At 42.6% G+C, this 17,568-nt stretch overlaps 1 protein-coding gene across 7 annotated transcripts in view; it reads right to left on the bottom strand.

Annotated features, from left to right (window-relative positions):
* Positions 1–17,568, bottom strand: part of LOC137375957 (ETS-related transcription factor Elf-2-like) — a 165,097-nt gene that overhangs the window by 24,173 nt on the left and 123,356 nt on the right. For all 7 annotated transcript variants that reach the window (XM_068043757.1, XM_068043766.1, XM_068043746.1 and 4 more), the window contains one exon: positions 14,953–15,066. In XM_068043757.1, the coding sequence (XP_067899858.1) occupies positions 14,953–15,066 (114 nt within the window). The remainder of the gene's footprint in view (positions 1–14,952; positions 15,067–17,568) is intronic.

Genomic DNA, 17,568 nt, shown 5'->3' with positions numbered 1-17,568 from the left:
ACTGCATTGACACTGCAGGCAAACGACCATGAGGTCTGCCTGTCCGAGACTTTCTTTGGAAAGTTAGGAGACCCAGGGAACGAATTAAATGGATTTTCCCTAGCTGAGGCTCAGCAAGCCGACCCAGTGTTCCGAGAGTCAGCACAGGCTGCTCAGTCTGAAAGTGAAGCAGAGGGATTCCCTGACTGCTACTATTTAAAGAATGAGGTACTGATGAGGAAATGGAGTTCTCCTCACAGACCTGAGGGCAAGGAGTGAGCAGCAGTTCACCAGTTAGTGGTGTCACAGAGGTACCAAGAAGAAATATTAAGAAGGGCCCACGAGACTACAGTGGCTGTATACAATGATATACGAAAGACCAAAGCCCACATAAGACAGCAGTTTGACTGGCCAAAACTCCACAAAGATGTGGTGCAGTACTGCAGGAACTGCCACATGCGACAGGTTGAGGGGAAACCCCAACCTACAGTTAAACCTGCACCTCTAAGTCCTGTATCCGTGTTAGGAGGACCCTCCAGCAGAGGGCTGGTGAACTGTAAGGGACTCCCGCCGAGAACAAAAGGGGACAGGCGGGCACATGGCTGGTAAAAGTTTGGGAAGAGAAGGGGAAAAAGTGACCAAGAGGGAAGGTAAAAGGAAGTCTAGGAAGAATGCCGGATGAAAACCCCTACTGTCTGGTCAACCAACCCAGAAAAATGTGAAAAGGTAGACCCCACATCCTATGTAAATGCAGACTCTAGAAGCACCCCACCAGAGTTGCTAACAGCATTTACAGGAACATGCAGAGACAAAGAGAGACCTCAAGGGGTCACAGAAACAGTGCGGGTGATGCCTCACCTAGTCTAAGTGTCACAGGAGAATGCAGTTAAGGCTGCACAAATACCTGCAGGTAGGAGTGTCTCAGAGAACAAGGTTTTAAGAAGACTACTGGGCCCCAATGAAAAGCAAGACTATTTACAAAAGGACTAGTGAGCTCGAAGCACCATAACAAGATATTGCCTCAAACCCCTACTACATTTTCCTTTTCTGTCCCTATCTGCATGTGTATATCGCATGTGCATGCTAGCGTGGGCGCGTCATATACCCGTAGGCATGAACCATATTAGAGTTTAAGTTTAAGGTTTAACAAATTTCATCTTTTCTTATTTAAACCAAAGAAAGCCTGTTTGTGCTAATTTCTTTGCCTGATCATTGGAAAGCTGTGAACAAGAATTCACAGAGGTGGAGCTCAAAACACAGTGTTTAAAATTAAACCCTGTTAACAATAAGACCAGGTGAAGATAGTAACAGATCCCTAGACACATTTCTCACCTGGTCCGAACACTGGTTACAGTTTTGAAGTGACAAACCACGATGATGATTTCTTGGTAAATGCGGTTTTGTAGTAACACAAACACTATACCAGGTAATGCACAAAGCAACATTCTGCTGCCAAGGTTGAACTGTGTTTAAGTTGACCTTTCCCCTTAATTCCACAGTATAATCGTTACAAGTCACTGGGAATCTAATTCTGGTTTGGTGAAAGAGCTTTGAATATGCTCATAAGTTTCAGAATACAGCTCAGAAAAACCCAGCATTTCAAGATTTCAGTTGCAGATCAGGAAGTGATGCCTGAAGGGTGGCATACGATTTATATATTTTTTTATTACACATTTGTAAGCATATCAGAAGCCTTGTGTATAACAAACTTCCTACTTTTTCTTGAAATCACATTTATCCATCAAAACTTAAAAAACTACCAGATCTGCTAATATACATCACTTTTGCAAACTTACTTTCAGAGGCAAGAGAATTTTGCTCCCGGTTATATAGAAATATTCTCCCTCAAGGCAAAGCTTTCTCTGTAATTCGTTCGGATGTCTGTGATTAAAGTAGTGTAAATACTTCTATCAACCTGACCATTGTTCAGCAAATAGATGGTTGGAAAAACAGTGCAGCTTGCAACAGCAGAGAAGTTTAATATCACACGTGTTAACTCAGAATTGCTTGCTGTAATTTAGCATTCATTTCTAATGACCCAGAAATTGCTGTAAAAATGACGCATTAATGCGCTTGCCATTATTAGTTTGCAGGTCAGCTGCTTGCGCCTGGCTTCTTTGTGCCCTGCGCGCCAAGTTCTGGACTGCTGCACTCACGCAGCTTAGAGGGAATGTTAGCCATTAGTGAATTAATCTCGCCGCAGCCATTTAGTTGGTAATTCATGCCGCAGGGACCCTGTTCATGCTGTGATTTATGGTTCTGACATGACCCTCAACCTGAGAGGCCTGAAGCTGTAGAGCCTCACTACAACAGGTAGTGAATTGTTTCTAGAGGTTTTTAAAAGCTTTTTCTGCCTTGACAGTACTTTTGTCCCAGTCTTGCTATCCACACTCCAGTTAATGTTGGAAAGTAATCATTTTCAGGATGTAAAGCTGTTTTGACACTCAAATACAAATGAGATAGATTTATTTCAGAAAACTGTTTTGGGATGCAGTATTTGAATAATTTGAGACATGACGTGGTAAGTGTAGCACATTTCAGAGGAAAAAGAACACTAGAAATAGGAGCAGGAGAAGACCCATCGAGCCTGCTCTGCCATTCAATATGATCATGGCTGATCTCAGGCCTCAACTCTTACTTCCCTGCCCGCTCGCCATATCCCTTGATTCACTGAGACCAAAAATCTATCTCTCCCAGCCTTAAATGTATTCAACGATGGAGCATCCACAACCCTCTGAGGTAGAACATTCCAGAGATTCACAATCCTTTGATTGAAGTACTTTCTCCTCATTTCAGTCCTAAATGATCGGCCCCTTATCCTGAGACTGTGCCCCTGACTTAGGGCCTTAAGACGGATTGCTTTGATCAGTCAACAACTCATCATCACTCTGCCATGTGACTCCCAAGATGGTAGGAGGCCAACGAAATGGACCACAGTCTTTTTCATTCCAGCAATTTCTATGTTCCTATGAAAGCAGCTCCACAATTTCGATCATGATGGAGGAGGTCCCTAGTTTTACACTTCACTGGACAAGAATGTTTGTACATTTCTCACACCTACAATGCCATTCACACATTAACTTCTCAAGGAGCAAGATAACAATTCTAAAACACAACTGGGTTATAATGTCCTCCTCTTCTCATTTTTCCCTTCTTTTACCTCTCTCTCAATCCACTTTCTTTCTTTCCCTCACTTTATTTCTCTTCCTGTATCTAATCTGCCTCTAATATGGGCGGCGCAGTGGTTAGCACTGCAGCCTCACAGCTCCAGGGACCCGGGTTCGATTCTGGGTACTGCCTGTGCGGAGTTTGCAAGTTCTCCCTGTGTCTGCGTGGGTTTTCGCCGGGTGCTCTGGTTTCCTCCCACATCCAAAAGACTTGCAGGTGATAGGTAAATTGGCCGTTGTAAATTGCCCCTAGTGTAGGGAGGTGATAGGGAATATGGGATTACTGTAGGGTTAATATAAATGGGTGGTTGTTGGTCAGCATAGACTCGGTGGGCCGAAGGGCCTGTTTCAGTGCTGTATCTCTAAATAAATAAATAAATAATTCACCCCATTCCTTCTTCATCATTCACTCAATTTCTTTCATCATCCTTAAATTTTAGGCATAGAGTTATACAGCACAGAAACAGGCCCTTTGACCTATCGTGTCTGTGCCGGCCATCAAGCACCTATCTGTTCTAATCCCATTTTCCAGCACGTGGCCCGTAGCCTTGCATGCTATGGCGTTTCATCTAAATATTCCTTAAATGTTGAGAGGGTTCCTGCCTCTACCACCTCTTCAGACAGTGCGTTCCAGATTCCAAGCACCCTCTGGGTGAAATTTTTTTTTCTCTCAATCCCCTCTAAACCTCCTGCCCCTTACATTAAATCTATGCCTCCTGGTTATTGATCCCTCTGCTAAGGGAAAAGGTTTCTTCCTATCTACGCCCCTCATAATCTTGTATACCTCAATCAGGGCCCCCCTCATCCTTCTCTGCTGTAAGGAAAAAAACCCAAGCCTATCCAGTCTGTCTTCATAGCTGAAATGCTCCAGCCCAGGCAACATCCTGGTGAATCTCCTCTGCACCCTCTTCCTATAGTGTGGTGCCCAGAACTGTACACAGTACTCCAACTGTGGCCTAACTAGCATTTTATACAGCTCCATCATAACCTCCCTGCTCTTATATTCTATGCCTCGGCTAATAAAGGCAAGTATCCCGTATGCCTTCCTAATCAACTTATCTACCTGTGCTGCTGCCTTCTGTGATCTATGGACAAGTACACCAAGGTCCCTCTGACCCTCTGTACTTCCTAGGGTCCTACCATCCATTGTATATTCCCTTGCCTTGTTAGTCCTCCCAAAATGCATCACCTCACACTTCTCAGGATTAAATTCCATTTGCCACTGCTCCGCCCATCTCTAACATCCTGTAATCGAAGGCTTTCCTCCTCACTATTTACGACACCACCAATTTTTGTGTCATCTGCAAACTTGCTGATCATACCTTCTATATTCACGTCTAAATCATTAATGTACACTACAAACAGCAAGGGTCCCAGCGCCGATCCCTGTGGTACACCACTGGTCACAGGCTTCCATTCGCAAAAACAATCCTCGACCATCACTCTCTGCCTCCTGCCACTAAGCCAATTTTGAATCCAATTTGCCAAATTGCCCTGGATCCCATGGGCTCTTGCCTTCTTAACCAATCTCCCATGCGAGACCTTATCAAAAGCCTTACTGAAGTCCATGTAGGTTACATCAACCTCCTTACCCTCATCTACACATCCAATCACCTCCTCGAAAAATTCAATCATGTTTGTTAGATACGATCTCCCCCTGACAAAGCCATGTTGACTATCCCTGATTAATCCCTGCCTCTCCAAGTTGAGATTAATCCTGTCCCTCAGACTTTTTTCCAATAGTTTCCCTACCACTGATGTTAGACTCACTGGCCTGTAATTACCTGGTTTGTCCCTGCTAACCTTCTCGAATAATGGTACCACACTCACTGTCCTCCAGTCCTCTGGGACCTCTCCTGTGCCCCCTTTTTGTTTTTAAGTTCTACCCATATGGCCTCATTTGAGGAACCTTCTAAGATATCATCCCTCCTTAGTGCAGTAATTGACTCCTTGATCAACAGTACAATGCCACCTCCTCTTTTACACCCTCCCGTCACGCCTGAAGATTCTATACCCTGGAATATTGAGCTGCCAGTCCTGCCCGTCCCTCAACCATGTCTCTGTGATAGCAATAATATCATATTTCCATGTGTTAATCAATGCCCTCAATTCATCTGCCTTACTAGTAAGACTCCTTGCGTTAAAATAGATGCAATCCAGCCTTGTATTACTCACTTGTGCCTCAACAGGTCTATATTTGCTCTGACTTCCAGACTGACTCAGTTTTTCTTCTATGTTTGACTGTGCATCACCCCCTACTGTACCTCCACTCTGTATCCCATCCCCCCCCACAAACAGCACTAGCAAACCTCCCAGCAAGGACTTTGGTCCCGTTCCGGTCCGTCCAACTTGTACAGGTCCCACCTTCACCAGAAACAGACCCAGTGATACAGGAAACTAAAGCCTTCCCTCCTGCACCACCTCTTCAGCCGCACATTCATCTACTCTATCCTCTTATTCCTATACCCACTGGAACATGGCACCGTGAGTAATTTTATTGGTTAATGAGATAGATCATTGGATACCACATTCATGTGGTCCCAGATGTGACACTGACATCACTGTGCCTTTATCAATTCACATTTCCAGCAATTTGTGGCACAAATATAGTGAGATCCGCAGGGCGAGGTGAAACATTTAGTTATGGCACTTGCTAATTTTTGTTATTTCTAATAACCCAAGACATTGAGTTCCCAAGTACAAAGAGAAAAATACATCAACAGTAATAGACCCTAAAGTTGGTAATGCTGTCATTTCCAGAGATTGAAATCAATGGGTTACAGCAATGCATCCTGCTACTTCCTCTAAGCTGATGCCACTATACAAGCTAAAAAAAAACTAATGTGTTACAGTAATGACCATTATTCTTACTAGGTCAGTAGGTGATTCCATAATCTCTTTCAGCCTGGAATAATAAACATAGCTAAAGATATATACTAAAGATACCTCTGATTAAGGTAAACAAATTGTAGATCTAACCTAATATATTGGATTGAAAAAGAAAATCAGTAAATGTATCATGTGCTCAGTTTTAATGAGGTAAATTTGCCATGTTAATATGTCAATATTTGGCCATCGCTATTCTGTGTCAAGCCACCAGATGTCCTTGCAATAGGATCTCCCATTGTAAAGTGAGCAGCTATGAACTATCATACGAACATACAAATTAGGATCAGGAGTAGGCCACTCGGCCCTTCGAGCCTGCTCCACCATTCAGTAAGTTCATGGCTGAACTGATTACTCCACATTTCCACCTACCCCCGACAACTTTCCACCCTCTTGCTTATCAAGAATCTATCTACCTCTGCCTTAAAAATATTCAAAGACTCTGCTTTCACCGCCTTTTGAGGAAGAGAATTTCAAAGACTCACGACCCTCCGAGAGAAAAAAATTCACATCTGTCTTAAATGGGTGACCCCTTATTTTTAAAACAGTGACCCCCTAGTTCTAGATTCTCACACAAGGAGAAACGTCCTTTCGAACTTCACCCTGTCAAGACCCCTCAGGATCTTATATGTTTCAATCAAGTTGCCTCTTACTCTTCTAAATTCCAACAGATACAAGCCTAGCCTGTCCAATCATTCCTTGTAAGAAAGCCCACCCATTCAAGGTATTAGTCTACTAAACCTTCTCTGTACTGCATCCAACACATTTACATCCTTATACAGGCAATCTGGCCAGCAATGCAGCCAGCATATGAGCGCAAGACACAGGAAGCAGGCAGAACGCCAATCTTGCTGCACAAATAAATTTAGGATTTAATAGCATTGACTTACATCTCCATTTTTAAAAATATGAATTTTGCCAGGTTAGTCCTCCAGCTGTATCGCAATTGCATCCCGGACTCCAGTCCCACCTCCTCACATCCGGGCTCCAGGCCATTTGCCCTGCTCACCCCACTCTCCCCCAGCCATTTGTGACAGCATTTTACAAACGTTTTTGATTACACCTTTTATTTTAAAATAAAATATTATTCCTCAATTTCTATCTTTATTTCTGAATACTTCTCATTACATTTTGCCAGTGGTTAGCACCGCAGCCTCACAGCTCCAGGGACCCGGGTTCGATTCTGGGTACTGCCTGTGCGGAGTTTGCAAGTTCTCCCTGTGTCTGCGTGGGTTTTCGCCGGGTACTCCGGTTTCCTCCCACATCCAAAGACTTGCAGGTGATAGGTAAATTGGCCGTTGTAAATTGCCCCTAGTGTAGGGAGGTGATAGGGAATATGGGATTACTGTAGGGTTAGTATAAATGGGTGGTTGTTGGTCAGCACAGACTCGGTGGGCCGAAGGGCCTGTTTCAGTGCTGTATCTCTAAATAAATAAAAATAAATAAATAAAAGTTCAGGGCTCCAGACTCTCTCCAGTGTTATTAAATCTTTATATTTTAGTCTTTTCCATCTAACATTATCATTGAGTTTTTGTTTTTGAAAATGCCATTTGCACAACCTCCCACCCCCAGCATTATAGCCCTCCCTCGGCACTCATCTAATAATCCCTGGTGCCCTCTAACCAATGTTCCTACTAAGCTATGCAGACACATGGATGGCTGGTAGACACCACGCAGGCCTTGCTCCATAATAAATACTGCCCGTGCGCGGCTGCTAAAGAGACCACAAACAACAATTTAAAATTTAAAGGGAACACTGCCTCTCACCCCACTGTAACTGAGAACTGTACTTGACCTCAATTCTCCCTGTGCAATGCTAACAGAAGAGCGACCAACTAACTTACATATACCAGAATATCAATTTTGTAACCCCAGGTGCTCTCCACTTTCTAGTTTATGGGATACAAAATAAAAGCAACAGCAGGTTTGTCATGCAAATCAGAAAATCATTTTTGCAGACACACACATGCATACTGTTTCTAAAACCATCACTATAAATTTTCCTTGATAAAACTTCTGAAATTGGCTCACTTTTCAAAAACTGAAGAAAAGCTACTGAGCATAAAGTACTAGAAGCTGAAAAGATTCCATCAATAGTCACCGAATGCATACCGAAAAATTAGGTATACATGATGAGACTGTGCAATGCAGAGTAAACTTATGACTAAGTTCAGAGCATGTCGAGTAAGAGAACAAGTAACATAATGGATAGTAAGCTGGCTACGAAACCGCAAACGAGATTAGGGGTTAAAGACAGTTAGTCCAACCGATGGAAGGCAAGAAGTGCTGTTCCACAGGGATCAGGACTGGGACCGCTGTTGTGCACTATTTACATAAACAATTTTGATTCCAGAATTGGGGCGGCACAGTGGTTAGCACCACAGCTCCAGCGACCTGGGTTCGGTTCTGGATATTGCCTGTGTTGAGTTTGCAAGTTCTCCCTGTGACCGCGTGGGTTTCTGCCAGGTGCTCCTGTTTCCTCCCACAGCCAAAGACTTGCAGGTTGATAGGTAAATTGGCCATTGTAAATTGCCCCTAGTGTAGGTAGGTGGTAGGAGAATTGAGGGAAGGTGGGGATATGGTAGGGAATATGGGATTAAAGTAGGATTAGTATAAATGGGTGGTTGTTGGTTGGCACAGACTCAGTGGGCCGAAGGGCCTGTTTCAGTGCTGTATCTCTCTAATCCTAAATAAAATGTGAGGATGCCATCAAATTAGGGGATATAGTTAATACTGTGACAACTTAAGGAACTTTTTTTTATTATTCTTTCACGGGATGTGGGCATCGCTGGCTAGGCCAGCATTTATTGCCCATCCCTAATTGCCCTCGAGGTGGTGGTGAGTCGGCTTCTTGAAGCACTGCAATCCACATGGTGTAGGTACACCCACAGTGCTGTTAAGAAGAGAGTTCCAGGATGTTGATCCAGTGACAGTGAAGGAACGGCGATATAGTTCTAAGTCAGGATGGTTAGTGGCTTGGAGGGGAACTTGCAGGTAGTGGCGTTCCCATGCATCTGCTGCCCTTGTCCTTCTAGGTCGCAGATTTGGAAGGTGCTGGAGAAGAAGCCTTGTTGAGTTGCTGCAGTGCATCTTGTAGATGGTACACACTGCTGCCACAGTGCATCAGTGGTGGAGGCAGTGAATATTGAAACTAGCGGATGGGGTGCCATCAAGCGGGCTGCTTTGTCCTGGATGGTATCGAGCTTCTTGAGTGTTGTTGGAGTTGCACTCATATAGGCAAGTGGAGAGTATTCCATCACACTCCTGACTTGTAGATGGTTTGGGGAGTCAGTGGTGAGTTACTCACTGCAAAAATTCCCAGCCGCTGACCTGCTCTTGTAGCCACAGTACTTAAATGGCAGGTCCAGTTCAGTTTCTGGTCAATGGTAACCCCCCCCACCCTAGGGGGATTCAGTGATGCTAATGCCATTGAATGTCATGGGGAGATGGTTGAATTCTCTCTTGTTGGAGATGGTCATTGCCTGGCACTTGTGTGGCACAAATGTAACTTGCCACTTATCAGCCCAAGCCTGAATGTTGTCCAGATTTTGCTGCATATGGACATGGAATCGAATTGGCTAAAGACAGGCACCTGTGATGCTGGGGACTTCAGGAGACCAAGATGGATCATCCAATTGGCACTTCTGGCTGAAGATGGTTATAAATGCATCAGCCTGGTCATTTGCACTGATGTGCTGGGCTCCCCCATCTTTGAGGATCAGGACATTTGTGGAGCCTCCTGTTCCTGTTAGTTGTTTATTTGTCCACCACCATTCACAAATGGATGTGGCAGGACTGCAGAGCTTTGATCTGATGGTTGTGGTATCGCTTAGCTCTATCGCATGCTGCTTCTGCTGTTTAGCATGCATGTCGTCCTGTGTTGTAGCTTCACCAGGCTGACACCTTATTTTTAGGTATGTCTGGTGCTGGTACTGACATGCTCTCCTGCACTCTTCTTTGAACCAGGGTTGAACCCTCAGCTTAACGCTGATGGTAGAGTGAGGGATATGCTGGGCCATGAGGTTGGATTGCAGATTACAGACTTGCACAATGGACATGAAGTGGCAAATAAATTTCAATACAGCCAAGTGTGAGGTGGTGCATTTTGGTAGGACGAATAAGGAAAAACAGTCTCGGGTGGAGGAGCAAAGAGATCTTGGATACAGATTCACAAACCATTAAAAGTAGCAATGCAAGTTAACAAAGCCCTGAAAAGTACAAACAAAATGCAGGTGCTCATTTCTAAAGGAAAAGAATTTTGAAAAACTTATGTTAATAAACAGCCTTGGTCAGACTATACCTGGAGTAATATGCACAGCTCTGGTTGCCTTATTATATTATATCGGTACTGAAAAAGGCACAAAAAAAATTTATAAAGGATGATACAAGAACTGAGCAGTTCTAACCATCAGATTACATACAGACTGGAATATAAGCAAAAGACTGCACATACTGGAAATCTGAAATAAAAATAAATGCTGGAAATACTCAGAAGTTTTGGCAGCACCTGTGGAGACAGAAGCAGAGCTAAAGTTTCAGGTTAGTGACCCTTCTTCAGAACTGGCAAATATTAGAAATGTGAAAGGTTTTAAGCAAGTAAAGCAGAGGTGGGGCAAGTGATAACAAAGAGAAGATAGGACAAGGTCACAGAGAATAACAGACTGGGTGGTCATGGAGCAAAGGCAAATAATATGTTAATGGTGTGTTGAAAGACAAAGCATTAGTACAGATAGGGTGTTAACGGACTGAATATTGAACAGCCGCAAGTACAAACATGAAAAAAAAAAGTGGGTAGGCAAACTGAACAAACTAAGGTAAAATAAAATAAACACAAAAAAAGAATAACTAAAAATAAAAGTAAAATGGGGGACCCGCCATGCTCTGAAATTATTGAACTCAATGTTCAGTCTGTCAGGCTGTAGTGTGCCTAACCGGTAAATGAGATGCTGTTCCTTGAGCTTGCGTTGATGTTTACTGGAACACTGCAGCAATCCCAGGACAGAGATGTGAACATGAGAGCAGGGGGAAGTGTTGAAATGGCAAGCAACCGGAAGCTCGGGGTCATGCTTTCGGACTGAGCGGAGATGTTCCACAAAGTGATCACCCAGTCTACATATAGACTGGAGCTCTTTTCTCTAGAAAAGAGAAGGCTGAAGAGTGACCTAATAGAGGTCTTTAAAATGGAAATGGTTTGATAGGGTAAACGTAGAGAATAAGTTGCCACTTCTGAAGAGGGCGGCAGGATAGGAGGAAGGATGAGAGGGGGCGTTGGGTCAAGTACGAGGGGTCATAAATATGATGGTCATTAATAAGTCCAATAAGGAATTCTGGAGAAACTTCTTTACCCAGAGAGTGGTTAGAATGTGGAACTTGCTACCATATGGAGTAGTTGAGGCAAATAACATAGATATTTAGCTTCCCTTTCAAAACAAATACACGAGGGAGAAAAATAGAAGGATATGCTGATCGGGTTCGAGGAATTAGGGCGAGAGGAAGCATAAACACTGGCATGGCTTGTTTCTGTGCTGTAATTTCTATGTAATTCTATGTGATAGAAGTTCAGTTCACAGCACACAGCTCTGAGAAAAATATCAAGTTTAACCCCTGGCTTTTAAGAGAGGCGAAGATCTTATAATAACATTAATAACGGAATTAAGACTCAAAATGCAATTTGATCAATAAATTTACTGTTGTGAAACACGTATGTTTCTGATTTTATTGAGCCCCTTACTTGGGGCACTCGAAACTTGAGTTAAATCCGTAAAGAATAGTAACTGAAAAATATTTCAGGGAAGTATTGCGTGATTTGTAGGAAACTGGTGGTCAGATTGCGCAAATCCAAATAACTAATCTACATAAGCAAAACTCATTGCAAATGTGGCCATAGGAAATTATAATAGAAAGAAGTTAACAAATATAAAATGTATAGGCTGAGTGATTTTCAATTATATCCACAAACAGGAAGTGGTATCACAACAGGCTGTAATTAGCAGGGTACCACCAGGATCAGTGCTTGAGCCTCTTCTTTTACAATCTATATCAATGACTTAGATGAGAGGACTGAGCGTAATGCATCCATGTTTGCTGATGATGCAAAGTTAGGTGGGAAAGTAAGCTATGAGGAGGATGCAAAGAGGCTGCAAAGGATATCGACAAGTTACGTGAGTGGGCAAGAACATGGCAGATGGCATATAACATGGAGAAATGTGAAGTTACCCACTTTGGTCGAAAAAACAAAAGCAGAATTTTTTTTTAAATGATCAGAGATTGGGAAAGGTTGATATTCAGAGGGACCTGGGTATCATTGTATGTGAATCATAGAAAGTTAATGTGCAGGTGCAGTAAGCAATTGGAAAGGCAAGTGTTATGTTAGCCTTTATTACAAAGGGATTAGAGTATAAAAGAGAAGTCTTACTGCAATTGCATAGGGACTGGGGGAGACCACACCTGGAGTACCATGTACAGTTTTGGTCTCCTTATCTAAAAAAGGATATTGAGGGAGTGCTAGACTGATTCCTGGGACGAGGATATTTTATACAGCTGAGATGAATGAGAAGTGATCTAACTGAAAAAATAACATTAAGGGGCTTGACAAGGTAGATGAGAGAATGCATCTCCTGACCAGGGAATATAGAATTATGGGTCATAGTCTTGGAATAAGGGGTCGCCATTTAGGCCTGAGATGAGAAGAAATTTCATCACTCAAAGGGTTGTGAATCTTTGGGATTCTCTAGCCCAGAGGGCTGTGGATTCTCAGTTAGTCACTCAACATGTTGAAGACAAATTTTAGACACTAAGGGAACCAAGAGATATGGGAATAGTGTTGGAAGGTGTAGCTGAGGTAGATCACCCACAATCTTATAAAATGGTGAAGCAGGCTCAAGGGGCTGAACGGCCTACTCCTGCTCCTATTTCTTAGGTACAGCAGAACTTCATGTCAATATGTGAGAATTGCACCTATCAGTCCTCAAATAGCAATTTTGGAGCATAAAAGCAAACAGTGACTGGGAATCTCCAATAAATCTGTGGCAGTAGTCAACAAATCCCTTTCAAAAATTACATCTGTCGTTTCCAAATTCTTGGCTACATCCTCAGTCCTACTGCTTTTAAGAGATACCCCCTACCAAAAGCACCTACACTTTGATCACACACCAAAGGTTAATTTAATTGACAATGTGAGGAACCTCTTAGATTGTGTGTATGTCTGTGTTTCTGTCTCTACCTCAGACAGACAACAGTGATACCAGTTGCACTCACCCTCCCCTGCCCCCCACCCCCCACTTGAACACATATGCTTTAAGCCTCAACAGCTTGATTTTCCTCAGATAACCAAGGCATTTCACAGGTGCTGCTAGCTGTCAATTCGAACACTTAAGTCCAAGCCTAGCAATTCATTAAGTGTTCCCTCTCGAGTGCTAGGTCACTGAGGCCAAGTGCAACACGGTAATCCTGGGTGAGATCAGCTAACAGCGCAAACCAATCATAGCTGGGTTGGCTCAATTTCACACCAACTTTCACCTACTGAGCTGTAAATTTAAAAAAATTTCTAAAGCTTAAGAAAAAATTATAAAATCTTTTCACGAGGTTGACGATTTAAGTAATTTTGATCAAGACTTCAGATATTTCTTACCCCAATTAAAAATTACAAAAGTAAACACGAATAAAATCCATCTGGTCAATCATCCCAAAAGTACTTATAAACAGAGACATTTTAGAAAAACAAGCACTGCAAATGAAAAGCTTTTTCTGGATAATCCAATCACACTTGATATTTCTCAAAAGGCTCCTATAACCAAAGTACACTTTGCTACAGATTTGAACATGATGGGGGAATTTTATCTTGGCGGCGGGGATCTCAACGTCGGGAGAAACCGATGTCACGTCACCTCTTTTCCAGAAGGCCTACCAAATGTAGCGCCAATCAGCCATTTAAGTGGACAGCGGCAGGCCTTCCATAGGAGTTAGGACCCCGTTGCCGGCAGTCCCACCCTTGCAGAGCTGCCAGCCAATCAGAGACCGGCAGCTGCAACGCCACTGCAGAGGTGGTGGCTGCTGCTGGATGGTGACCATCCTGGAGTCCGAGAAGCATTGCTGAAGCCAGGCTTCGGGGAGGTCAGGGCGGGAGGGATGCTGCAGGTTGGCCCTCAGCAGGCAACCCCCCCTTCCCAGTGGCGGGTCCCTCGTTCAGGCACTAAGTGCCTTTTAACGAAGACCACACCCCCCCACCCACCACGGAGCCGGGAAGCAGCCCAGTTTTTCCTACCATGTTTCCCGTGTGGCGACAGGGTCACTGGCCGCATGGGTAATTGCGGCCATGGCAGGAAGAGCCCCTTAATTGGGGGTTAATTGCCCAGTTAAGGGCCTTAATTGGCAGCAGGACCAATTCACAGGCCTTCGTGCCCCAGACTAAATTTCAGCGGAGGTGGGATGTGGGCAGGACCACACCTCCCCACCCCGCAGCCACCATCGCACCCAACTTTACGCTCTCCCTGTCTCCAAACCCGCTGGGGGGGGGGGGGGGAGCATAAAATTCCATCCGATGTCTCCACGAGCACTCAGCTATGGCTTTTCAGGTTAGCACTGTGGAGTTCCAATTCTGTGGTCCATAGACTGACCTTCTAGACCACATTCTGCAAATTAATTACACCCAAGATGGAATTCAGGAGAGGCACTTTGCCCTAACTTTAGATAAAGAAAATTTCAGTGACGCAAACATCTTTCTGGTGAAAACAATTCAGTACCAGAAGACTTTTCTTCTATAAAGTGTTAACCTCTACAGCAGACTAATCATAAACTGCGCTGAATAAATAACAAACTTGTGAAATGGATTGAAAGCAACAATAAGGATGGAATGTACAAAATAAACTACTTTTTATATTTAAGAGTAAACCTTTCAACTTTCATAAAGAGGATTACGTACCACTGTTCTTGTCCTCCCTCAGGCCGGTTGGAGAATCCATATGGAGCAATGCCTCTGCCGCCTCAATGGTCTTATCTGTGCAGTGGACATGACTGCTATGGACAGATGCTTCCACTGTAAGATTAGAGTAAAAAGAGTTTGAAAGCCAAATTACCAAAAGATGGATACAATGTATTTCTCAGATGCAATCTGAGATCCTAAAGCAGCAGAATTCTGGAGGCTGAAGTCACACTGAAATTTTAATATTTTTACACATTTGTCATTAAATACTACTGGTGAAGTATAATTTCTAATACTATAACTCTCCAAGAATCCCTTCCCCCTCCTCCAACACAAGTTGGCCTAACTCAGATTGAAAATTCCTGCCTACTTGCAGTCAGGCCCCCTTTTACAATCTGCCTGTTGGATAATAGCAGTTATGGGTACACTGTGCATCAACAACTAATCTGGAAGGAGATTGGACTAGCTTGGTAAGAAGTATACTATTAACCGATTGGGGTGGGGTCAGTTACTACAGGATACAGCCAGTCAAGCATACAGATCTTTCACTTCTGGGAACTAGGTTAAAATCCAGCATAGACAGATGTCTCCCTTCTTTGGCATCTGTAAGAATACTATGAATTTAGGCAGTGCCTGAAGAGCATAATCCATAGGATGAAAAACGTGCTCATGGTTCAGCTCGAATTGGTACTCTCGTTCGTGAGGCTACACGAATGGATGATATATTTTGGGAAATGGAATAAAAACGGCACATTCTTGAGGGAGCAATGCTAAATATGGACTGCTTCTTGCTAACATTGATGGCAAAAGTAGAAGAGTGAGGACTTTTCCAACACTGACATCGTTCATCTTAAGTGCGGAAAAAAATCAAAGAAGGTAAAATCCCTCCATATAAATTAGCCTTATTTTTAAAGAAGTGAGAATGAATGAGTGAATACTGGTTCCTTTAAACAGAAGCAATTGACCATCCAAACTTGAGCAACTTCCATTTGGAGCAAGGAAATTAGATATGCACACAAACTGAAAATCTTTATGTAATGCTGCAACACAATATATAAATGTACAAAAAATTGATGCTATAAGAAAAATCTCGATGAACTGTTGCATATAATCACCATTTAAGCTCTGTCCCATACACTGAAGTGGTGACCTTCTAGTGACTTCACAGGAAACCACAAAATTTAACACTTAGAATCAGAGTAAATCACAGTACTGCATAAGTCACGCTGCAAATAAAATAATTCAAAAACAGATTTAAACTGCTACTTCGTGCCAGATTGCTGCAAAAAAAAAGTTTTTGATATTCTTTGTATTTGATGCATGTCAAATGTCCTCTCTGACATCCACATGCAGGACAGATCTCCAAGGTCAGCTTTTTTTTTTACAATTGAAATCATAACCTTAAAATAAAAAATACTACAGTTAAGTTAGTGGATTTAAACTCTGGGATGCACTTTATTAAAAAGGTGGCATCACTGGTGGTGCAATTCCTACTATAATTCTACCAAATAAAGTGCGTAATTGAAAAATTATTTACTACAAGTAGGTTAACATTCATTCTGCCTGCGAGCAAACCAACTAGGCTGAGGCTCCACTTTCCGGCCCACCTGCAGCCAGATTTAATTTTCCCCAGATAACACAAAATAGTGATGCAATAAGTGAGAGGGAATGTAGTCTCTACTTAATTATTCTTAAGAACCTAGATACCAGAGATTTAGATTTACAAAAGGAGAAATAATGATACTCTCTAATTAACTTCCTACTTATTTGTGTAACATCTGCTTTAAAAGGCCAGCATCAAGGTTAGATTGTAACTTTGAAAATGCAGTACCCAATATCAGTTTTCACATGGCACCAGCTGCTAAAAGCTGAAGATGCCCAACTGCAGAAAGCATTTTGTTCGACATGGCATCTATTTAAACAATGTTTTGTGTTAAGGATTATCAGCAATATAGTCACTTCCACTTTCTGACCTGTGCCTAATTTTAACAAACTATAAGCAGAAAAAAAAAGTTCCCTCATCACAATATAAAATGATATTGCATTCAACCTCCACTACAAAAGGTGACTTTAAAAAAAAACTGGAAAAAAAGAGACAGAAAACCTTTAAATATCTAGGCTTTAGTAGCATCTGATCAGAATTAAGGAAGGGAAGTGAAATTATGGAGCACCGTAACTTTAAAATTAAACTGGGTACACACATTTATTAAATTAGCAAAAAAATGGCATGAGGTTTTAGCATCATTTAAAGCTCAAGATGAAACTGTATTAAAAGGCAGACTTCTTAGAAATACTGTAAACTAAGACTTGCAGCATTTTACTTCCAAGCATATTCTGCAGCATGAGATTATTCCCTAGTGATACAAATGCAATTGTCCATCCTATTCACACATTTTCTAGAAACTATATCTTCACAAGACAAAACTGGTTTGATTGGTGAAGGGACGGGTGGGCAGCAAGGATGGTATAAGATAATTGATTCTCAAGGTGAAAGCGTGGATGAGGAATGTAACTGCTGAAATTAAGATGGGCAGGCAAGTAGGCAAAGTTCAAAAGGTGAAAGTGCACAATCTCAGTGCTGGACCTGGTGTGAGATTGAAAGATCAGTTCAGGATC

This window comes from Heterodontus francisci, chromosome 1 (genome assembly GCF_036365525.1).
Source record: "Heterodontus francisci isolate sHetFra1 chromosome 1, sHetFra1.hap1, whole genome shotgun sequence".
NCBI classification, from domain to species: domain Eukaryota; kingdom Metazoa; phylum Chordata; class Chondrichthyes; order Heterodontiformes; family Heterodontidae; genus Heterodontus; species Heterodontus francisci.
Note: the sequence above shows the minus strand (reverse complement) of the source record. Positions and strands in the feature narration are given on the sequence as shown.